General features: G+C 45.5%; 1 protein-coding gene across 1 annotated transcript; it reads right to left on the bottom strand.

Moving 5' to 3' along the window:
- Positions 1 to 568: 568 nt before the first annotated feature.
- On the bottom strand, positions 569 to 23,048 carry st8sia1 (ST8 alpha-N-acetyl-neuraminide alpha-2,8-sialyltransferase 1). The gene is made up of 5 exons (XM_064939346.1): positions 22,234 to 23,048; positions 20,927 to 21,071; positions 4,522 to 4,631; positions 3,804 to 3,896; positions 569 to 1,561 (listed from the first exon to the last, which is right to left on the bottom strand). The coding sequence occupies exons 1-5, from the start codon at positions 22,410 to 22,412 to the stop codon at positions 1,081 to 1,083; spliced, it is 1,008 nt and encodes a 335-aa protein (XP_064795418.1). The 5' UTR covers positions 22,413 to 23,048; the 3' UTR covers positions 569 to 1,080.
- Between the last annotated feature and the right edge of the window lie 1,642 nt (positions 23,049 to 24,690).

The following is a 24,690-nucleotide window of genomic DNA, read 5'->3' as shown; positions in this document are numbered from 1 at the left end:
ACTCATAGCCTAGTACCAGGAAACCCATGGTACCAGGACACTCATAGCCTAGTACCAGGACATCTAGGTACCAGGACACTCATAGCCTAGTACCAGGACATCTAGGTACCAGGACACTCATAGCCTAGTACCAGGACACCCATGGTACCAGGACACTCATAGCCTAGTACCAGGACATCTAGGTACCAGGACACTCATAGCCTAGTACCAGGACATCCATGGTACCAGGACACTCATAGCCTAGTACCAGGACACCCATGGTACCAGGACACTCATAGCCTAGTACCAGGACACCCATGGTACCAGGACACTCATAGCCTAGTACCAGGACACCCATGGTACCAGGACACTCATAGCCTAGTACCAGGACACCCATGGTACCAGGACACTCATAGCCTAGTACCAGGACACCCATGGTACCAGGACACTCATAGCCTAGTACCAGGACACCCATGGTACCAGGACACTAGGTACCAGGACACTCAGCCTAGTACCAGGACATCTGGTACCAGGACACTCATAGCCTAGTACCAGGACACCCATGGTACCAGGACACTAGCCTAGTACCAGGACACCCATGGTACCAGGACATCTTGGTTCCTCCTTTCCTTTTTCCTTCTGTGTTTCAAGTCTTTCAGTCTGTTCTCTTAAAACTTCTATGAAAACCTCTTGGTTAGGATTGTTCCTTCTGTCTCTGTTTAACAAAGACTCAGTGGGGGCATTGGGCCCAGCTGCTCCCTATGTCACATTGAGTAGTCAACACACAACGAATCCTCCAGCCCCAGCTGAGACCGTTAGTAGACCTCCTCTCTGCACTCACACACACACACACACACACAAACACACACACACGCACGCACACAAACACACACATAGTGAGAGTGGATGGAGGGCAGGATAGAGAGAGAGATGGTGTGTGGGGGCTTTCTCGGCTGGGTGGGTAACCATGGGTTACATTCTCATGCTAATGGTGGAGAAAAGGGGGTGGTTTGCAGGTGGTTTGCTGGGGACGATCGCAGGGGGCTGGAGGGTTGTAAGCGAAAGGAAGGGAAGATTTATTAGGGGAGGGTCCCTTGAGTCTTATATAGCCCCTTCCCGAGGTGGGCAGTGTCCCACCCTCATACGCAGTGTACCGCTCTTGTGCAACTGCCAGAGCTGGACAAACTCCTCAGGCATGGCGTGGAACCCGCTGAACGGCAGCACGTTATCGTAGTAGTGGTGGCTGACGGGCTGCTCGTCGAGCCCAACGCTGAATGGCCAGAAGCCGTAGGCCGTCACCTCCTCACACAGCCCCAGCGCCAGGCTGACCAGGAAGAGACCTGTGGACAGGCGCTTGGCATGTACTCCGCGACCCTTCCAGAACTTTCCCACGGTCCTGAGAAACTCGGGGTTGGCAAACAGCATGGTGAGGTTGGACGAGGTGTCGGCAAGGGCGTAGTGTGCCCGCAGGGAGGGGTCGGTGCCCGGCTTCATGGAGAAGGCTGGCATGTAAATGTAGCTGGAGCCGTAGGCCTTCATGCTCTCCACAAAGCTTTTCCGCGACCAAAGAAGGTTCTGGAACCTGAGTAGGGAGAGAGAGAGATAGAGATGAGAATGTGTGAGTACCATAGAAATAGAACCTATAGAATGGACAGCCCCAGTCAACGTTCCATGACAGTGGACTGGAGGTCATATTGGTGTACCCATGAGTGGACAGCTAAAGCTACAATATGTACGTTTTTGGTAGACCTGATCCAATTCACATAGAAATGTGTTATAGATCTGTAATTCTCATTGAAAGCAAGTCTAAGAAGCGGAAGACCAGCTCTATGTGCCCTATTTCTATACTTTCCATTCTTAAGTTTAGTTTTTGCGTCTTTTTCTTTTGGTTTAGTGCACCAGCTTCAAACAGCTGAAAATACAATATTTTTGGTAATTTAAATTATATTTATTTCACAGTGGTTTAGATGGTACAATGATTCTCTACACAATGACTTGTTTTGTCACAAACTGAAATTAGGCAAACTATTAGAACATTTGCACATTAGAACATTTTGCCACCAGGAAATGGTGGAGCGACATCTGCATTGCTATGGTCAGAGGGGGCTTTCCCTGTTGTAGTCATTATATTTCTACGGTAACTACCACTTGCTGTTTATCCATGCTAATGTTGCCTTTGGAATTCTAAACTCTATGCCAGTAGAGCCACGTGGATGTACACACACACACACACACACACACACACACACACACACACACACACACACACACACACACACACACACACACACACACACACACACACACACACACACACACACACACACACACACACACACACACACACACTACGGTCACAGAGGGTGATTGTTTTGGTAAATCTATTTGATCTGGTCATGCATTCCAGGCTAAATCTACTGTGGATGTCATGTGAAATGGGTTCTGGAAGTATCTATAGAGTTCAGATAGAATTGGCGTCCTCATTCCATGGGTATTTCTGGGCTATGGTATTATGGATATGTGCTCTCGGGATATGTCATACCGTATGTGTTGTACATAATCTAGCCGGTTTATAGGTGTCGGTGTAGTTGCTTGTGGAGGCGGGGATTCAATTGTACTGCATTGCATTTCGAATCAACCCAAATGTAAACAATATACAGTACAGCCTACCTGCCCTCACCGTGATTGAGCTTCAAAATATCAACAAAATGTCTTGAGGACAGGAGTGAGGTTGTGCCAACATCCAATGATAATGTCACGAGACGTCAATATTTAAATGCACAGAGATGAGATGGGAAGCAGTAGGGGGTGTGTTGGCAACAACGTGGTTCAGAAACACACTGAGAGGAAACACATTGCTGAAAACGGGAACACATTTCAGCAGCACAGAGTAGCATTCTAAACAGACACAAAGAGGCTCTGTTCAAACACACACACACACACACGCGCACACACGCACACACGCACACACGCACACACACACACACACACACACACACACACACACACACACACACACACACACACACACAAACGTGTTCTTCTCTCCTTGTGGGGACCTAAAATGTATGTCCATTCAAAAAACCTGAACCTAACCCTTAACCCTAACCCCAATTCTTACCCAAAGTGTTACCCTAACCCTAAACTTAACCCCTAAGCTTAAAACAGTCCCCATGAGGGAGAATATTCCTTTTTGTACTATCCTTGTGGGGGCCATTTGGGGATTTCAGGTCCCCACAACGATAGAAGAACAAGACCACACACACACACACACGTTTTGGCTCTGGATCATGGCTCCTCTATAAAACACCAGTCTGGAGGAGGGAAGCTGCTGCTAGGACAAGACAACAGACAAAGCTCTTAGGACCTAACATCTGGAACTGACAGTAGACATCATGAGAGGGAGAAAGAAAGGGAGAGGGAGAGAATATAGAGAGGGAGAGAAGACAGAGGTCTTGGGGGGAGAGAAAGCAGTAGAGAAAGAGAGAGGGAGAGATCGCAGGAGAGAATAAGAGAGGGAGAGATCGCAGGAGAGAATAAGAGAGGGAGAGATCGCAGGAGAGAATAAGAGAGGGAGAGAGAGAGCTGGAGAGGAGAGATAGCAGGAGAGAATAAGAGAGTGAGAGAGAGATAGGGCGGGGAGAGATAGCAGGAGAGAATAAGAGAGTGAGAGAGAGATAGGGCGGGGAGAGAGTGGGAAACAGAGTAGTAGAGAGGAAGGATGGAGAGAAAGAGGGAGAGGACTGAAAAGGAGAAGACTTGGATGCTGTCCCACACACCCATACATTTCAGTCAACAGCAGTTTTGAAAGGAAAGGAGTGTACCTCTTCTCAATGATGCTGGGGTTGGCTGTCACCAGGTTGGTTCTGGTCCCCACATCCTCAACATACTCCCTAGACAGTGGTGGAAGGTTGCACCTAGATACGAAAAACACAAGTACACATGTGCATTAATATACTGATAGTGACTTTACAGTGGCCAGAATGGAAGTAGCTTTTAGCTTTTTGTCTTGACTTTTCTCAGCCATTTAATGTTAACACATTGTGATACTAAAGTCATAACAAAATTATAACTTAGAAAATAGTTGCCTTTTCTTATCTGCATTGAATGCACACAACATTTCTCTAGTGCAAACTTCCAGTCAGGCAGCCAGTGAGCCTTGGATGGAGTTGGAGCTCCAAAGTTATTAATTCAGTCTTGCCTTTCCCAGGTTCAAGCCTGGTTTAAGCCAGCCAGGCATGCCTGAGATGGGGGGACAACAGTGATCCAAGGTAGAACTAGTCTAGTCAACTAAATCAGACCCTCTGTTGTTAGTCCTCAAGGCCCCAGAGCTAAAATGATTCACTACTTGACTTCATCTGCCCCCTTCAAAACCCAGGCACTTCTGATGACATCTCTCTCTCTCTCTCTCTCTCAGATATGACACCTGTTCTCATTAATTCTGATGGCTGATGTTCTTTGGCTGCTCTTTCTGGCCCCGGCGAGCGCAGGACAGCCAAATCATATTTGGACGGGCACTGGAGCGAACAGCCCCTCTCTTACCGCATGACAAAGTCAGCCTGGTCAATGTCCTTCCCACAGCCGCTGTGCTTCAGGACCCCTCCATTGCCCACCACCGAACACTTTTTGAGGGGATGCTGAAGAGGTGTCTCCTGGTCAACAAGAGGGAAGTGAGTGTCATGAAGTGGGTAAACATACACACGTACACACACATCCTGAAGTGGACTGGCCTGAAACGTTTGTGAACAATCAAAGACAACGGTAACGACAAGTCAAATGAGGTGAGAGGGATAGATAGGGCTGTTGCGACGACCATATTACCATCACGCCGGCAGTCACGAGTCATGAAGGCAGTCAAATTCCACGTGACCGTTTCGTCATGGTAATTAGGCTTCTCCAAGCTTTGATGCTGCTGATGGTCATTATTAGCCTACCAGACTTACTAACTGCCTGGTACTCAGCACTCTATTGTCCCTCTAATCACTCTGACATCAAATGTAATCGAAAATCGAATCAAACACTTAATGAGAGTCCGTCATTGTAAATAATATTTTTCTTAACTGACGTGCCTAGTTAAATAAAGGTTAAATAAAAAGTCAATGAGCTCATGTTGCGCAACATTTCTTTCGGCTATGCAATTGCGTGAGAAAACAGAGTGATGGCCTCTATTAAAAAGAGGAGGATCCCATCAGCTTTCTGTACGCTAGGCCTACTATATTTATTTCTCAACTTTCCTAATATTAAGCACATTGCTTCTCTCTACAACAGGAAGCCTCCCGAGTGGCACAGAGGTCTAAGGCACTGCATTGCAGTGCTTGAGGCATCACTACAGACCCGTGTTCAACCCCGGCTGTGTCGCAGCTGGCCCAGCATCGTTAGGGGAGGGTTTGACCGGCTGGGATGTAATTGTCCCATCGCACTCTTGCAACTCCTTGTGGCGGGCAGGGCGCATGCACGTTGACTTTGGTCGCCAGTTGTACGGTGTTTCCTCCGACACTTTGGTGCGGCTGGCTTTCAGTTTAAGTGAGCAGTGTGTCAAGAAGCAGTGCTGCTTGGCAGGGTCATGTTTCGGAGCACGCATGACTCTCGACCTTCGCCTCTTCCAAGTCAATACGGGAGTTGCAGCGATGGGACATTGCGAAAAAGGGGGTTAAAATGTACCAAAAAAATGTGTATAGCCTACCTGGCTGTCAGGAGTATAGCCTACCTGGCTGGCATGAAAATGAACCATGGGAAAAGTGTCCTCCATTTGCTATTTAACTTCTTATGGCTGCAGGGCAGTATTGAGTAGCTTGGATGAAAGGTGCCCAGAGTAAACGGCCTGCTCCTCAGTCTCAGTTGCCAATATATGCATATTATTATTAGTATTGGATAGAAAACACTCTGAAGTTTCTAAAACTGTTTGAATGATGTCTGTGAGTATAACATAACTCATATGGCAGGCAAAAACCTGAGAAGAAATCCAAACAGGAAGTGAGAAATCTGAGGTTGGTCAATTTTCAGCCCAGGCCCTATTGAATTCACAGTGTGACATGAATGAAGTTGTACTTCCTAGGACTTCCACTAGATGTCAACCGTCTTTAGAAACTTTAATGAGGCTTCTACTGTGTTGTCGGACTGAATAAGAGCTGAATGAGTCAGGTTACTGGCAGAGAGCCATTTCCTGGTCATGCGCATTCCACATGATAGCGACCTGCGTTCCATTGCTCCTCTAAACACAAAGGAATTCTCCGGTTGGAACTTTATTGAAGATTTATGATAAAAACATCCTAATGATTGATTCTATACTTAGTTTGAAGTGTGTTTTCGACCTGTAATATAACTTTTAGAAGTTTTTGTCAGTAATGCTCGACCTGCACTAGCGTTTGGATAATTTAATTATGAGATTTCTGTTGTTTTGAATTTGGCGCCCTGCACTTTCACTGGCTGTTGTCATATCATCCCGTCAACTGGATTGCAGCCCTAAGAAGTTAAGTGTATAGATGATATGTATTTTTCCCACTGCTCCTGTTTGGAGACAGGTGCATGATAATGGTCCATTCTAAATCAAAATACATTTCACACATATTATTTAATATATGTAAAGACATATGTACATAAGCAGCTAGTGAGTTTGAAGAAGATAATTTTCACCATGAAAATACACCTTTATAATAAAATAATTACATGCATAATCACATTTGCGGGCACTTTTGATAATGGTGTTTTCCGCTAATGGAACTTTTATGCTTATATCCTACTACGATGTGCGAATAAGCTGTGCTTATAATGTGAAGAAATAGCCTAATAGTTTATCAACATTTAAAGCTAAACGTTCTGATCTGTTGTGTCAACCACATTGCGGGGTGCATTATGACACATTTGTGACCACACAAAGGGGATGCCGCTGTGAAATTTGAGGCATTATCAAGTGCTTGTCAAATTGTGAGAGAGAAACTGATAAAGTGTGTGCAGCCTGAGCAAAAAAACATGCCTTTCAAGTCGCATCCAGCCTTACAATATATTAAAAAATAAAAACATATCGCCCAACGTTTGTAGAACAAGTTAAATGAATACCTCTAAATGAAGCATATAGGAGAACCTATTTCTATTGTCAGGACCCGGTTACGAACCTGGGTCTCCGGAGTGAGAAACAGTCACTTAACCAACTGAGCCACGAATAGTCAGCAGAACCCAGAAGATGAGGCAGACACAGCAGTACTTAAGACGGTGTATTTAATAAAGTAAAAAGGAGAAGTCCTTCAATACAAAAATGGCAAATCCAAAAGGTGGTAGGAATAGCACAAAAAAGCCTCAAGAGATACTCAAAAACAGAATTCCACAAGAGCATCCACCGGAATCGACAAGAATACACAGAACACTAGGGCTGGGTGCTAACATAAAAACACAGAGCACAGAACTGAGGGAAACTAAGGGTTTAAATACAATCAGGAGAAACGAGGCACAGGTGCAAATAATAATGGGGAACAAGGGAAAAAACATAAGGTCAAAAAGCACAATGGGGGCATCTAGTGACCAAAACCCGGAACAACCCTGGCCAAATCCTGACAGAATCCCCCCTAGGAACGGCTCCTGACGTTCCTACCACCTCTCAGGGTGGAGGGCCCTGAACTGACGAATGAGGTCAGGGTCCAGGATGTCTTTGGCAGGAACACAGGAGCGCTCCTCGGGACCGTAGCCTTCCCAGTCCACCAGATACTGCCAGGACCGCTGCACCCGGCGGGAATCCAGTATCCGATGGACGGTATAAGCCGGCTGGCCTCCAATGACACGAGGCGGAGGGGGAGGTCTGTCTGCCGGGACAAGGGGAGAAAAAACAGGTTTTAACAATGAAATGTGAAATGTGGGATTAATCTTAAGGGATCTGGGTAAGTGTAGGCGATAAGAAACTGGGTTAACTCTCCTGGCAACCTTGAAGGGACCGATGTATTTTGGGACAGCTTGCGAGACTCCACCCATAGAGGTAAGTCTCTTGTGGAGAGCCAGACTCTCTGGCCGGGGCGCAGGGTAGGCCCGGGACGGCGGCGTCTGTTGGCTTGTTGTTGGTACCTCTGTGAGGAACGCATAAGATTAAGACGGGTCTTCCTCCACATAAGCCGACAGCGTCTGACGAACTTCAAGGCTGAAGGCACTCTGACTTCTGCCTCCTGGTCCGGGAACAATGGAGGAGCATAGCCAAACTGACACTCGTGCGGGGACATACCAGTGGAGGAGGAGCGCAAGGTGTTGTGCGCGTATTCGGCCCAAACAATAAAGGATGACCATGTGGACGGGTTGTCACGAGTCATACATCGGAGGGTGGTTTCCAGCTCTTGATTCATCCTCTCTGTTTGGCCGTTGGACTCCGGATGGTACCCTGAAGATAGACTGGCAGAAGCCCCCATGAGTTGGCAGAAGGCCTTCCAAAACCTTGAGGCGAACTGGGGACCTCTGTCAGAAACCATATCTTGAGGAATGCCGAAGACTCGGAACACATGATTAATTACCAACTCAGCCGTTTCCTTGGCAGAAGGTAACTTAGTCAGAGGGACGAACCTGGCCGCCTTTGAAAACCTGTCGATTATGACTAGGATAGTAGTATTGCCATGGGTTGGAGGAAGTCCAGTAATAAAGTCCAATGAGATATGGGACCAGGGTCTGTGGGGAACAGGTAAAGGGTGAAGGAGTCCTTGAGGGCGGAGGTGAGAAGATTTGCCCTGGCAGCACACGGGACAGGCATTGACGAAAGTGGCAACGTCTTCTCTTATGGTAGGCCACCAGAACTTACGCTGGATGAACTCCAAGGTGCGACCTACGCCCGGATGACAGGTGAGGCGAGAGGAGTGCCCCCACAGAAGGACCTGAGTCCTCACTGCCTTGGGGACAAACAACCGATTGGCAGGACCTCCTTTCGGGTCCGGTTCGCTAGCTTGAGCACGTCTCACGGTATCCTCAACTTGCCACGAGATCGGAGCCACAATCTTAGCAGCAGGAAGGACAGGCATGTCCGTGTCATCTCGAATGGCAGGAGCGTAGACTCGGGACAGGGCATCCGGTTTGAGATTCTTCGACCCGGGCCGATAGGTGAGGATAAACTGGAATCGATTGAAGAAAAGAGACCGTCTAGCTTGTCTAGAGTTCAACCGCTTCGCCTGCTGGATATACTCCAGATTTTTGTGGTCCGTAAGCACTTGAAACGGGTGAGAAGCCCCCTCGAGCCAGTGTCTCCATTCTTTCAATGCCATCTTAACCGCTAGGAGTTCACGATCCCCCACATCGTAGTTCCTCTCAGTCGGGGTAAGCCGGTGTGAGAAGAAAGCGCACAGATGAAGCTTCTTGTCTTCACCCCTCTGAGACAGGACAGCTCCAACACCAACCTCTGATGCGTCTACCTCCACCACAAATGGTTCATCCGTAGTCCGTAGTATCAGGATGGGAGCAGAGAGGACACGCTGCTTGAGTCCTTGGAAGGCCGTCTCAGCTTCTCTTCCCCACAAAAACCTTGCATTGCCACCCTTGGTTAAAGCTGAGAGAGGGGCTGCCACCAAGCTGAAGTTCTTGATGAACTTGCGGTAAAAGTTTGTGAAGCCCAGGAAACGCTGAACTTCCTTAACGGATTTGGGGGTGGGCCAATCCGCTACCGCCCCTACCTTCCTGGGGTCCATTTGGACTCGACCGGGTTCCACTACAAATCCCAGGAATTGTACTCGGGATGAATGGAATTCACATTTTTCCGGCTTAACGTACAGATGGCTGTCCAGGAGGCGTTTGAGTACTTGTCTGACATGCTTAGTGTGTTCTTGAAGGGAGCTCGAAAAGATGAGGATGTCATCCAAGTAAACGAACACAAATATGTTAAGCATATCCCTAAGCACATCGTTTATGAGCGCTTGGAACACCGCTGGGGCGTTGGTCAGGCCGAAGGGCATCACCAAGTATTCATAGTGACCAGTAGGCGTGTTGAAAGCGGTCTTCCACTCGTCACCAGGTCTGATCCGCACAAGATGGTATGCGTTCCGCAGGTCAAGCTTAGTGAAAACAACTGCTTCCTGGAGCAGCTCGAAGGCTGTGGCCATAAGGGGTAGCGGGTAACGGTTACGGACGGTTATGGCATTGAGTCCCCGGTAGTCGATGCAAGGACGTAATCCACCGTCTTTCTTGGCCACAAAGAAAAACCCTGCTCCCGCCGGGAGGTGGATGGACGCATGAGGCCTGCTTCCAGAGCGTCCTTGATGTAGGTATCCATAGCAGCTCGTTCGGGTGGAGATAGGGAAAAGATCCGACCCCTGGGGGGCAAGTGCCCGGAAACAGGTCGATGGGGCAATCGTAAGGTCTATGGGGTGGTAGCATGGTGGCCCTCTGTTTGCTAAACACCAGTTTGAGGTCATGGTAACACTCGGGAACTCGGGTCAGGTCGATGGATTCTAAAGACTCGGGAGTAGAACTCGGGGAATTCTGGAAAATACAAGTAGCTTGGCACGTAGGACCCCACTGCTTGATAGTGCCCACAGACCAGTCGATGTGAGGGTTATGGCTGTGAAGCCAGGGGTATCCAAGGACGAGAGGGAACTCGGAACAGGAGATCAAATGAAAGTTCATCAATTCCTGGTGTTGTGAAACTGAAAGTCGCAAGGAGGTAGTGACATGAGTGACAAGTCCAGATCCCAAAGGGCTTCCATCCAATGTAGTGACCCTCATGGGTTCACTTAGAGGTTCAGAGGGAACGCCATTCTCCTTCGCCCAGACACCATCCATGAAGTTACCTGCGGCTCCAGAGTCTACCAAGGCTTGAAGGTGAAGCTTGTGGTTGTCCCAGGAGAGGGTGACTGGAATGAGCAGACGGGAGTTGGACGGATGGGAGGAGGTTATGTTTCCCGTTACAGTTCCCCCGGTCTGTACGGGACAGAGCGTTTCCCTGGAGCCCGGGACATGTGGAACGGAAATGGCCCGGTTTGCCGCAATATAGACAGCGTCGCTCCTCATCCGGCGGTCTCTCTCAGCCTGGGAGATGCGTCCAATCTGCATGGGTTCCGATGGAGCCAGCGAGGATAAAGGTGGGGACTCAGAGCTGGGACTGATAGGGGCTAGAGGTCTACGGTTGAGTTCTCTCTCTCTCAGACGCTGGTCAATGCGTGAGGCCAACTTGATCAGGGACTCGAGATTGTCCGGTGGTTCCCGAGTGGCCAGTTCATCTTGGATAGTGTCGGAAAGGCCTTTCAGAAAGCACACCGTGAGCGCCTCGTTGTTCCAGCCACTTGCTGCTGCCACCGTGCGGAACTGGATGGCATAGTCCGTCACGCTGCGCCAACCTTGGTGGAGAGTCAGGAGCTGTTTGGCTGAGTCAGAACCACTGCTTGGGCCTTGAAACACTCGTTTGAATTCCTCAGTAAAGGCAGAGTAGCTGGCACAGCAGGAACTATGGGCATCCCACACAGCAGTAGCCCAGGCCAGGGCTTTTTCCGACAGCAGGGTGATGATATAAGCGATCTTAGACCGGTCGGTGGGAAATGACGAGGGTTGTAGCTCAAAGGAGAGAGAACATTGGGTGAGAAACCCTTTACAAGCACTTGGATCACCTGAGAACCGTTGGGGAAGTGGAAGACGAGGTTCAGCCAGGGGGTTAACTGCCATGGGTACGTGAATCTGAGGCACTGGGACGGGAACTGTTGCCGGGGTAAGACGATCAGATATTTGCTTAATGGAAGTCAGCATCTCCGACAGAAGATGAGAATGTCTAGCCATTAAGGCCTCTTGCTGAACCAGGGCGGCTTCGTGGCGTTGGACAGTCTCCTGGTGGTGGGACAGCATGGCAAAAAGGTCCTGGGAACTGGCTGCCTCTGGGTACATTTTTGGCTCTGTGTTTCTGTCAGGACCCGGTTACGAACCTGGGTCTCCAGAGTGAGAAACAGTCACTTAACCAACTGAGCCACGAATAGTCAGCAGAACCCAGAAGATGAGGCAGACACAGCAGTACTTAAGACGGTGTATTTAATAAAGTAAAAAGAAGTCCTTCAATACAAAAATGGCAAATCCAACATCTATGTTAACCGCTCAACACAGAATAGCCGCATGTGCGCACTCAAATCCTTGGGAGAAAATATCCTTTCTACTTTATTCAGCTTTGTTCAATTGTATTCTTCATACTATAAAATAATATTAAATAATGGAATTTTAAGCAAATCTTGTCTGCTAAATGAACTAGTGTAGCCCACAGCCATATGACATATCCAGATCAGGACCTAACATAAGGACAACTCAGAATATGCTATTCTGTTCTTCTGAAATAGTCTACATTTTCTTCATTTAATGCTTCTTTAGACCTGTCTAAAATAAATCATGGATTGATTGTGAATGAAAAAGTCAAGGGGTCTGAATGGTTTCTGAATGTACTGTAAATGTTGACTACTTTCCTAAAAAAGTATTAAGCAATAAATGTCTGCTCACTGGTTGCTACAGACAGACAGCAAACATTGAGTGGACAGAGGACATTCACTTATTTTCCATTGCTATAATATTTTGACCAGTTCTTGTGATGAGTTAAATTTGGATGCATGTAAAGTAAATAAACAAATGCACTTAATACATTTAGAACGTACTAGGAATGTGAACTAAAAGTCCTGGGAAGGTTCCCAGACAGATAGCTGTCCATTACAGGCCGACCATAAGGGCCTAAGCATGGCAGTGTTGGCCAGTGAATGGAGTGTCTATGGGTGCCTCTTGAGGCAAATCCTTTCTATTCGTTTGGCCTGTTGCTGTGAGTCTGCGCCCTGCTTGAGCCGGTGCCAGCGATGAACAGAGTCCCGAGAGAAACAAATGCTCTCATTATTCCCTTTGGAGTGGAAGACTAGACCCCCCCATCCTCCTATTCCTCTACCCCCCCCCCCTCTGTGTTCCCCCCAGGGTGTCTGGTGAACCATGAAAGGGGCTGAGCCAGCTAGAGGAGAACAATGGTCAGCTCACAGTTCTGGGAACATATCACTCCATATCATTGTAACACATGTGATCCAAACATTAGTTATATTTTTATTATATCTCACTGAGAGAAGTATTATGAGATGAGAGTAGGGCTAGCCCAAGCCAAAACACAGGCCAAAACAAAGGCCAAAACACGGGCCAAAACACTGGCCAAAACACGGACCAACACACAGACCAAGACGTTTAAAAAAAAACAGGCCATACTTTAAAAAACAACACATTTTTAACCAAACAAATGAGAGGATGAGAGATGATGAGCACTACTGACCAGGGCAGAAGAGATCACAGCCTAAAAGCCTAAAAGCCCTTTCTATGTGATCAAAGCTAACAAAGCTTCTCCGTTAATCAGCCAACTCCTAAATGACACATTCCTCCAATGGACGGCGATGCCAACGCTTCACTGCATGGTCAGAAGGGCTCTGTTTTGCTGTGCCCATGAGCTTGGTGGCACTGCCAGTTCTGGTCAGGCATGGCTCGCTCTCTATGCCCAGACCTGCAATTAGTGCTCCGCCTGAGACAGAAAAGTTAGTCCTACTCATGACGACCCAAGTGTGTGTGTCTATGTCAAAAGAGAGAGAGAGAGAGAGAGAGAGAGAGAGAGAGAGAGAGAGAGAGAGAGAGAGAGAGAGAGAGAGAGAGAGAGAGAGAGAGAGAGAGAGAGAGAGAGAGAGAGAGAGAGAGAGAGACATCGCTCAACAGAGAGGGTTTATGAGTTTATAACATTCATGCACAGGGAAAAAGTAGGCAAATAGTGTATGAATACTTGAGTGTGTGTGTGTGAATGAGTGAGTATGTGAGTGTGTGCTTCCACTTCCCTGCTTCAGGCTCTATTTTTGTCAGGCAGTGATTATACAGTGCTGTCTAGAGCTGTCCTTGTGTATAATGTGTGTGTGGGTGAGTAGCCACTGGTGGTTAGGACGTGGGAGGATAGGGTACACAAACACGCACTTGACACACACTCACTCACATGCTCTGCAAACACAGCACACAGATCTCACAGGACTTACACGCCAGCGCACAGTGACACGCACACACACTCTCTGGATCCCTCTCTCTCCACGTCAAGTCAAGAGGATTGCTGTAACGTCAATGCCTCAGTCATAAACAGGTACATTAGATGGTGTCAAGGCAACCTTTACTAGTAGGGAGACTGACACACCCACACACAATAAAAGCCCCTCTCCCCGACCGAAAGAAAGCATGGCTCCCACCCCTTTCCATCCCACCTAGCAACCGAGGTTGCTTACCAGTCCCCCTCCCACCCACCCATCCCCTGAGTCTCCCCTTACATACCTCCCAATCCCCCACAATGACCAGAGACCCCACCCCCCGTACCACCAACTTTTAGCCTAAATCAAATGACATGTTTGTTGACTTCACATTGAATTCACGTTAGTTACCATCTCAACCAAATGTATATCAAAACTAGACGTTTGTCACGCCCTGACCTGAGATATCTCTGTTTTCTTTATATTTTGGTTAGGTCAGGGTGTGACTCGGGTGGGTATGCTAGTTTTTGTATTGTCTAGGGTTTTTTGTATGTCTAGGGTTTTTTGTAGGTCTAGGTGATTTGTATGTCTATGGTGGCCTGATATGGTTCCCAATCAGAGGCAGCTGTTTATCATTGTCTCTGATTGGGGTCATATTTAGGTAGCCATTTCCCTTTGGTGTTTTTCGGTTCTTGTCTATGTGTAGTTGCCTGTCAGCACACTTTGTTATTTTGGTTTGTTTGTTCAGTGTTCATTCTTATAATAATAAAGAATGTACGCATACGACGCTGTGCCTTGGTCCGATTCATACGACGATGTCCAGTGGGTAGCCATGGAGAAAAAGATAAATGAGTGATCACCATGACCCCAAATAGGTTCAGCAGAGCTCAATCAGGAGTGTGTGGCGGGAGATACAGAGAGAGAGAGAGAAGAGAGAGGAGGGGTAGAGGGGGTTGAGGAAGAGAAGGGGAGATGGAGAACATTAGGGTGTGAGAGACAAAGAGAGATTTTTTTTAAAGATGGCATATTTGAGCGAATGAGAGAGGAGTGGGAGCAAGAGAGGGATAGAGCGAGGAACAAAAGTGAACGCAAGTACCTCTGACTGTATCCCTTTTTAGGGAACTGAAAACAATGTAGAAGGAATTCAAAATATCTTCACAGTGTAGCCTATATGATAACATTTGTAACCCAATATGTATTAAGGAACTTTGTGTTTGAGTTGATTCCCTACTTCCTCTCCTCTTCTGTCTGTGGACTTGGTGTAGATAACGAACCATGACCTTATGGCACAAATTACACACACACTTCACCTCCTCCATCTCTGACACACTGCCTAAACACGCCCCTTTTACAATTTTATTAAAAAGGTGATATCTAGAACCTAAAAGGGTTATTCGTCTGTCCCCATAGAAGAAACCTTTGAAGAACCCTTTTTGGTTCCATTTGGGTAGAAACCTTTGTGTTCCAGGTAGAACTCTTTTGGGTTCCATGTAGAACCCTTTCCACAGATGGTTCAACATGGAACCCGAAAGGGTTCTACCTGGAACCAAAAAGGGTTCTCCTATGGGGACTTCTGAAGAACCCTTTTGGAACCCTTTTCTCTAAGAGTGTAGCATTGAGTCACATGAATGTACAGTACATATATGTGTAATGAATGAATATCCTAGGCTGTAGATGGTTGTTTTTCTGGAAATGTCTTTTTGGTTATGTAACTAAAATGCTGCCGTTTCTCTCTCCCTCTGCAGTGGAATTGTTTTCTCTCTATTCCTCCTCATCTTCTCCCACTCAAAATACAGCACACACACATACAATCACACAAGACACACACCACACACATCCAGACACTTGCCTTAACACACACACACACACACACACACACACACACACACACACACACACACACACACACACACACACACACACACACACACACACACACACACACACACACACACACACACACACACACACCCCCCTCTACAGATACACACACATTGTCCCTACCTAGAATAACAACAACAGTTGTCACACTAGTGTTTTCTCAGGGCTAGGTAGTAGTGGGCAAGCAGGCCATGCATCAACAGTCCTGGGGGCTGGGACTCACAGTAGCTTTTTCCATCTCTCCTTGAAACCATTAACACCTGCAACAGGGGGGGGTCATACTGCATGTTCTGCTCTGAGTAACAAGGGATGGTCTGTTGTTAGTAACCAGAGGGACAGATACAAATGAAAGAGGAAGAGTCCAACATTTCCTTCATTATTACTCTCAATGTTCTGCTTAGAACACACACACACACACACACACACCACCTGGCAGAAAACATGTAGGCCTATACAGGCTAATGGATATATCTGATGAGTGCCACAATTTGACAACCCATCTGTGTTTTTCTCCACATTTTGAGGACTGAATATCTCCAGTTATCTGATCCAATCTCCAATGAGGGTTTTCACATCCTCCTTTATGTCCTCTCTGTCATGATGAAGTGGCATCCATCTCAAATCCCACAGCTTGCATTCAGGGTGTCATATTCCCATGTTCCCCGGGCTCGTGACCTATGACAAATCATTTCTTAACAGCACAATCTGTTCCCTTCTTTAGTCTCTAGATGGATGAAACATTTTTAAGTTCCCTATACCCTTCTGAGTAATTTAGGGGGTATCTCAATCTAAAATAGATTCCTCTACCGTGTCTCCTCTCCTTCAACTAAACAAATGTTCACCTCTCGACTCTTTTCAGACCAGTGCAGACTGAAGGAGAGGAGACAAGGAGAGGAAACCACAGACTATTGACATTCCCCCTTACTGGTTTACTGTTACACTAGGTTGATGACCTTGAATAAGGCCTGTGTGTCTATGTACACTGATGACTCAACAGTATACACGTCGGCTATGACAGTAAAATAAATAACTGACCCCCATAGAGCTCCAGTTAGTTTTACAATGGGTTAACTAGCGATATTCTGGTGATCAGTATCTCAAAAACAAAAAGCATCGTTTTTCGGACACATCACTCACTCAACCCTAAACCTCATCTAGATCTATTTTTGAAAAAAATGTGTCAATTAAGCAAGTTGAGCAAGCTGTCATGGTCAAAACGTATAGACTTAATGGTTGCTGAAATGAGAAGAGGTCTGTGGTTCTGCTTTCTGGACATCTCAGTCGACATGACAGGTCCTAGTTTTGTCACATCTGGACTCATTTAGTTATTTATTTTTACTGAACCTTTATTGAACCAGGCAAGTCAAGTAAGAACTCATTCTTATTTACAATGACGGCCTACCAAGAGGCAAAAGGCCTGCTGCGGTGACTACTGCCCAGTTAGGTGGTCATGTGTGGCGGAGAGGGACATACTGTAAGTCAATTGCAGTTGGTCCAGAACAAAGCAGCAGGTATCTCACTTAGATGTACACAGAGAGTGAATGTCAGTAACATGCATGTCAGTCTCTCCTGACTCAGAGTTGAGGAGAGATTGACTGCATCACTATTGGTCTTTGTGTGAGGTGTTGATGTGTTTGTCGGTAGCAAACTGTTGGTTCAAGCAGTTGTCACACAGTTCGGACACTCATCGGTACACAATACATGCAATCTGAGGTTTTCACAGTCCCCAAGTCCAGTACAGAGGCTGGGATACACCGTATTAAATATAGACATGACGACATGGAACTCTCTGCCACCCCAGGCAACTCAAGCTAGCATAAAAATGTATAAAAGAACACCTTACGGAACAACGAGGAGTGTGAAGAGACACAGACATTTTTATATATTTTGTATTGTATTATGTAGGAAGGGCTTATAGGGCAGGAGCCATCTCCTGTTTCTGAAGCATGGGGCAGAGGCAGGAGATGATGCAGTATTATGTAATGTTATGTAGTATTATGTAGTGTTATGTAGTATTATGTAATGGTATGGAGTATTATGTAGTATTATGTAATGTTATGCAGTATTATGTAATGTTATGGAGTATTATGTAGTATTATGTAATGGTATGGAGTATTAGTATTATTTAGTATTATGTAGTATTATGTAATGTTATGGAGTATTATGTAGTGTTATGTAGTATTATGTAGTGTTATGCAGTGTTATGTAGTTTTATGTAGTATTATGTATATGATGTATATTATGCATTTTATTTGCTGTATTTTGTTTGGACCCAAGGTTGAGTTATTTATTTAATGTATTTATTGTCACTTGCAGGTCTGATGTGGCCCATGAGCCAGGATTTTCATACCACAATGTATGAAATGTATGGTATGTGGTCATAAAGGGTTTACTTTTAATTATGATTTATTTGATTCAGTAGGATCCTCAATTCAAAAGTGTAAATAAATAAATGAAATATAATAACTAATAATAATAGGGGATCCTAATGTATAAATAAATAATCATTCAAAGTAAACCCTTTATGACCACATACTATTGTCACGACTTCTGCCGAAGTCGTTGCCTCTCCTTGTTCGGGCGGTGCTCGGCGTTCTACGTCACCGGTCTTCTAGCCATCATTGATCCTTTTTTCATTTTCCATTGGTTTTGTCTTGTCTTCCCACACACCTGTTTTCAATCCCATTCATTACTTGTTGTGTATATAACCCTCTGTTTCCCCTCATGTCTTTGTCAGAGATTGTTTTATTGTCAGTGTAGTGTGTTTGTTGTATAGGTGCGCGTCGGGGTCCTTGTACCCATGTTTGTTATGTACTTTTAGTGTTATGGAGCATACTCCGTGGACTTTATTAAAATACTCCATTTTACACTCCATTTGACTCTCCTGCGCCTGACTTCCCTGCCACCTATTACACCTATGCATGACAGAATCTCTGACCATATATGAAGTCAGCAGGAGAGGACACTATGCCCATGGACCTGGAGGAACGCGTTCAAGAACAAGCGAGGGAGCTTGACGTTATTAGCTCCGTCATGGATCACATTGTCATGAAAATGGATCGCTGGGAGAGACGGAGTTTCTCCAGCGCCACCACCACCACAACCGGAATCTCCCGTCAACGTTTTTTCCTCTCTGGATTCTAAGATCCATTTATCTCTATAGATAGATACTGCCGGCTGACAGGGTTTCCTCCTCAAACTGAACTTGTATTTAGCCACGGCCTCCCCTGTACCATCTGACCGTTAGAAGAGTTACGCCCTCGTCTCATGCCTCACCGGGAAAGCCCTGGAATGGGCCAGCGCTGTGTGTAGAAGGGAGGATGCGGCGTTGGACCATTTTGAGGAGTTCACCCGCCACTTCCGGATAGTATTCGATCACCCACTTGAAGGCAAAGCAGCGGGTGAGCTCCTCTATCATCTGAGGCAGGAGACGAGGAGTACCCAGGATTTTGCTTTGGAGTTGGAGTTTAGGACCTTGGCTGCCGGCGCTGGATGGAGCGACTGGGCCCTGATCGACCATTACCGGTGTAGTCTACGCGAGGACGTCCGTCGGGAGCTGGCCTGTAGAGACAGCACTCCTCAGCCTTCAGTTATGGCCTAGTTCTCCTCAGCCTTCAGTTATGGCCTAGTTGGGTTATTGGGTAAGCATTAGAATAAGCCACCTCAACATTTGCAGCCATAGGTGGTAATATCTCTGTAGGAACTGATCTGTCATAAGTATTGTGAGAAAATTATAATGTTAAGGAAAGATTTGAATGGAGTAAGCTGATCCGAGAGCAGCGCTCCCTTTATTTAGATCTTATCAGTATCGATCGACACATGCTCCAACGACGCCCTTAGCGACCGTTCTCTCTGAGTGGTGTTTTAGGAAATGCATGTTACATCTTCGGCCGTTGTAGGAAAGATGCATTGTTAAAACACTCGTTAGCCATCGCTATCAGGAAACCGGGCCCTTTTCAGTTGTGCTGAAATGTAGGTAAGGTGACAGACATTACTAACACTGATCTGAATAAAAGGCATTGAAAGTCACATCAATTTCTAAGGACTAGAAGCACTCCAAACAGGACGATGGGAAAGTAAATGCTAGTGGTTAAAATCTGAACACTTAGCAGATTTAGGTGTTTGTCACGCCCTTGCCATAGAGAGGCTTTTTATTCTCTATTTTGGTTAGGCCAGGGTGTGACTAGGGTGGGTGTTCTATGTTCTTTTTTTCTATGTTTTTGTATTTCTTTGTTTTTGGCCGGGTATGGTTCTCAATCAGGGACAGCTGTCTGCCGTTGGTTCTCAAAGAGACATACTTAGGCAGCCTGTCTTCCCACTATGGGTTGTGAGTAGTTATTTTCTGTTTAGTGTGTGTTGCACCTGACGGAGCTGTTTCGTTTGTGCCTTTTGTTACTTTGTTATCTAATGTTCTGTTATTTGCATTTAATAAAATGCAAAACACGTACCCCGCTGCACATTGATCCTCACCTTCTTCCACCAACGACAATCATTAGTATTCTCCTGGTTGGACACTTAACTGGAAACAGCTGACTGTCATGTTTAATGTTGCATTCTAAACGCCTGTGTTTAAGATGAGAACATTTATTGGCAAATCTAAATGCCTATTGGTTTTAAACACGGACAGTTAGTTAGGTTATCGACGTGTCACATGTTTTATGGTTTTACAGTGTATGTTGCAGAGGTTAGACTCACTTCCCAGTTCAACGTGTATATTATTCACTTAGTGTTTTAGTGAGATGGTAATGATATCTTGGAGACCTGTGAAAAGGGTGATAGCGTGGGGATTTCACCATTGAGCTTGGGTCAAAGGGAAGGTGGTGAAAAACCCATTACGTTGTTACATTTTAACCTGCCCTTGTTAAAAATCTTAGAGTGTTGACCATTAACACAGACTATGGTTGGTGTGTTTTTATTGGGGAAGGGGGTTTGGAGTTCAATTCCACACATGGACAACCCACAAATTCTCTACACTACCATCAGTGACCATGCAAGTGTGATCACAGACACAAACACATACAAACACACACACAAGTATATTATTGTGTTTTTAGGTGTGTTAGAGTTGGGCTGGAACAAAAGCCTGTACACTGCTGGCCTCCAGGACCAGAGTAGAGGCCTACCTGCACAAAGAGAGAGTAGGTCTCATTGTTGACTGTGTGTGAGTGGTAAAACTCTCCGTCATACCACAGGACCTTCCCCATAGGTGAATTCTGCTTGGTCACCGCAAACATTCTCCTTGGGTCACAGCACTCTGAAAGCAGCTTCCTGTAACGAGAGAGGAAGTAGGATGACGTTGTATCTCAACACTGATCTAATGTCAATTTATGGTGTCATCACTTATGTGTGAGTTTGGGATTTGGGGAGGGTAAGCTGAACCAGGATCTGTGGTAAATATGGGAAAGCTTTAACCCTGAGCTATAAATAGACAGTCAAAATGAGAAGAGGATTTGTCATTGAGTGACACTAAGACAGTGTATAAATCGAGAAGGTCTCTTGATCTGAATTATAGTTACCAGTCCGGGACTCTGGGCCACATGTAATTTGAGCATTCTCTATTGATTAAATATGGGCACTGTCAACTATAATTCAGATCATGAGACAACTGTCTCAATTGATAGTGTCCAAGTGGCATGCATGCTATTTTAACACAATGACACATTCATACATGCTTCATAAATCCTGTCTGCATCAACAGTAGGCAAACTGTGGGGAAGCCCGAGTAGTGGAAATGCATTTGGAATCAATTAGGAGTCTGCGCAGATATGATAAAAAATATCATCTTTAGTCCAACTGTGGGCGTCAATTGGCGAATTTGAAGCGTGGAAATGGCAAATGGAAAAAGGCTGGTTGTTGATGGTTACTTTGTCCTAGATTCAGCACCACCAGTACAGTTGAATTTCTGTCGTTTCCATGGACACACACAGCTTCGGCTGCGAGGCAACCTTTTCAACTCCAAACGTGCTGAACCATAGAGATCCTATTCAATTATTCTAATTCCCTCTTGCACCATCATAAAACGCGTCTCTGTGCCTTTCCGTGCAGGTGCCACGTTCTGCGCATTTCCCTAATCTGCTTTCCACAGTGCATTAGCCTACGAATCCCGTCATATTCTCGTGAGAATGCGACTAGATACAACAAATGGGCCTACCATACCGTAACTGTTGTGCCCTGGAGATTCAGCTTGATCGTGATAGATTTTCTTTTCACCATTTCCATTCCTCTTTTTTCCATTTAATAAACATTATTATTATAATTAGCCTATGTATTGTCTTGTTATGTGCATAAATAGACCGTAGGAGATGTTAGGCTACTTGGACACAATCATGTAATAATGTTCTGCTATATTGTAGAATGTTAATATTGCTATGAATTATTTATGAGGGCCAAATCGCATAGGCCTAATGTTTTGAGATGAGTGAAAACCCACCTGAACAGATCGATGTCCGTCTGGTTCCTCTGCCATACTTGTCCCTGCCGCAGCACTTCATCAACTATCTCCTTGTCGCTCCGGAGTCTGTACACTGGGAAAATGTAGAGCCAGCATAACACGAGCACACACAGAACGGCCCACACCGACAGTTTGCTCCGGTGGCATCTCACCAACATCGTTACAGCTTGTGGTTCACGAATCACAACCGGCCTACTCAAACCAATCTAGTATGGTGGAAAAAACGCAAGCTGGCCCTCTCCGTTAGCTATGTATGATAGGTTTTATGGAGATGGCATCCTTTCTCATCCAGAAGCCTCTGAGTCTCAATGGAAATGCGGGTTTGTATTCTTCCTGCTAGTGCAAGCATCGAATTCCTTAGTTTAGCTCCCAAACTGCCGGTTTTGTTATAAACGCTTGGTCATGTTTTGTAGTATGAAGGGATCCGCTATCCATGCGCCATCTCGGCCGGATGTAAGCGAGCGGGCTTCGCTCTCTGCAGCGGCGGGTTGCTGGAATCCACCACACTCGTCTTGGTGCATCACTGACCCCGCATGCATCACCTAGATGTCCGCCGCTCTCTCCCTACACAACAGCGGTCTTGTGTGAAATCCCAGCCCGGTTCCCTTGAGCCACATCGCCCATTGTGGTCACTTATTTTGGTACATCCAACCCGAATGGACCATGCTACCCCTTTCTCATCTCCTCTCACCTTGTCCTGCTGGATCTTCTTGGAAACCTTGCAAGTGTACTGGGCAAAATCCATTGAATCTCTTTCTTTCTCTCCCCCTCTTTAACTACCATAGTTCTACATCCCTCCAACCTGGACTCAGGGGTAGACGTAACATAGTAAACGTAAATTCAGGACACTCCAGGATACAGTGGGTTACATTTCTTATGGTGCCTATAGAAAGTCTACACCCCCTTGACTTTTTTTCAAAAATGTCTACCTTAAAGTTCAAAGGGATTAATTTAGATTGTTTTACTACAATGAAAGAAAGTTAAAGCACATTTTCAAAAATTAAGAAAAAAACAGTGACAGTTACAGTTAAGAAAAAAAACAGTTCTCGATTAGTAACACACTTTTAATGAAACCGGGTCCACTTGATCTCCAACATAACCTAATGAGCAAAAAAATATTACTTTGTACAAAACTAAGTCATTTCTCATTGCTTTCAAACACAACACAAATGGTAGGCAAAACAGGCAAAACAGTAAACACTATTCTCCATAAAAGATAAAAACTCAATTGAGTAAATCATAACAAACCAAATCAAAACATTTGGTCACAGCTGATACAAATGACTCCCATGATTTTGAACCTCTTCTGCACAAAACTTCTTTGTACAATTTTTCATTCAGCAATCAATTCTTATTCGTGCATAAGAGTGGTCACTTCTGAGTTGCTGTTTGCAAGAATGGACCAAGGACAAGGACAAAGGAGAGGTAGCGTGGCCCGTAGAGGAAAATAGTTCAGCTCTCAGGTCAAAAGGGAGAAAGGTCAAATAAAGCCCTTTGTTTCTGGATATTTATGCTCTTGACGGACATTCTTTCTGTATGGGACATCTTTGGTACAATCATTTTTTTGAAAAAATAGTACAACCCACGCTGTGCTAATATGTTTACTTGCCTTTAATGGTGCATACTATAATTATAGTATCAACAAATGGCACAGACATATAAAAGAGGGTTGACCATGTTAGGTATATTGATAGTTGTAGTTAGTATTTATTGGGCCATCGTGTAATGATTGATTGAAATAACTTTTAATTAACAAGTTGTATGTTTTGATGGAGGTAGCTGATTTTGTCATATTTAATGTTTTGAGAGTCTTAATGCATTTTGCAAATGAAATGTGTCATTTTGGCCAACGTGTTTCAATTTGGGGCTGCATGTTATTGTTTTAAAAAAGGGAGATGTGTTCAAGCATCCAAGGAAAAATTGTAATACTTGAAGGAAGCACGTTTGGCCGCCATTACAGCTGTGAATCATTTGGAATAAGATTCTACCAACCTTGCATAACTCTTAGGGCAACATATATTTTGAAAAACATTGCTCAAGCTAAATTTGGAAGGCAATATTTGATTGAGAGCAATATTCAGACCCTGTCTCTGAGTTTCAAGTCAATACTGAGTCTAGACCACTCAGGAACACTGAATTTCTTTAAATTTAGCTAGGCAAGTCAGTTAAGAACAAATGATTCTTTACAATGATGGCCTAGCAGGGAACGGTGGGTTAACTGCCTTCTTCAGGGCCAGAACAACACATTTTTTAAAAACTTATTAGCTCAGTGATTAGATCCAGCAACCTTTCAGTTATTGGTCCAACGCTCTAACCACTAGGCTACCTGCCACCCCTCTAACCACTAGGCTACCTGCCACCCCTCTAACCACTAGGCTACCTGCCACCCCTCTAACCACTAGGCTACCTGCCACCCCTCTAACCACTAGGCTACCT

Source organism: Oncorhynchus masou, chromosome 27 (assembly GCF_036934945.1).
Source record: "Oncorhynchus masou masou isolate Uvic2021 chromosome 27, UVic_Omas_1.1, whole genome shotgun sequence".
Classification (NCBI taxonomy): Eukaryota; Metazoa; Chordata; class Actinopteri; order Salmoniformes; family Salmonidae; genus Oncorhynchus; species Oncorhynchus masou.
Note: the sequence above shows the minus strand (reverse complement) of the source record. Positions and strands in the feature narration are given on the sequence as shown.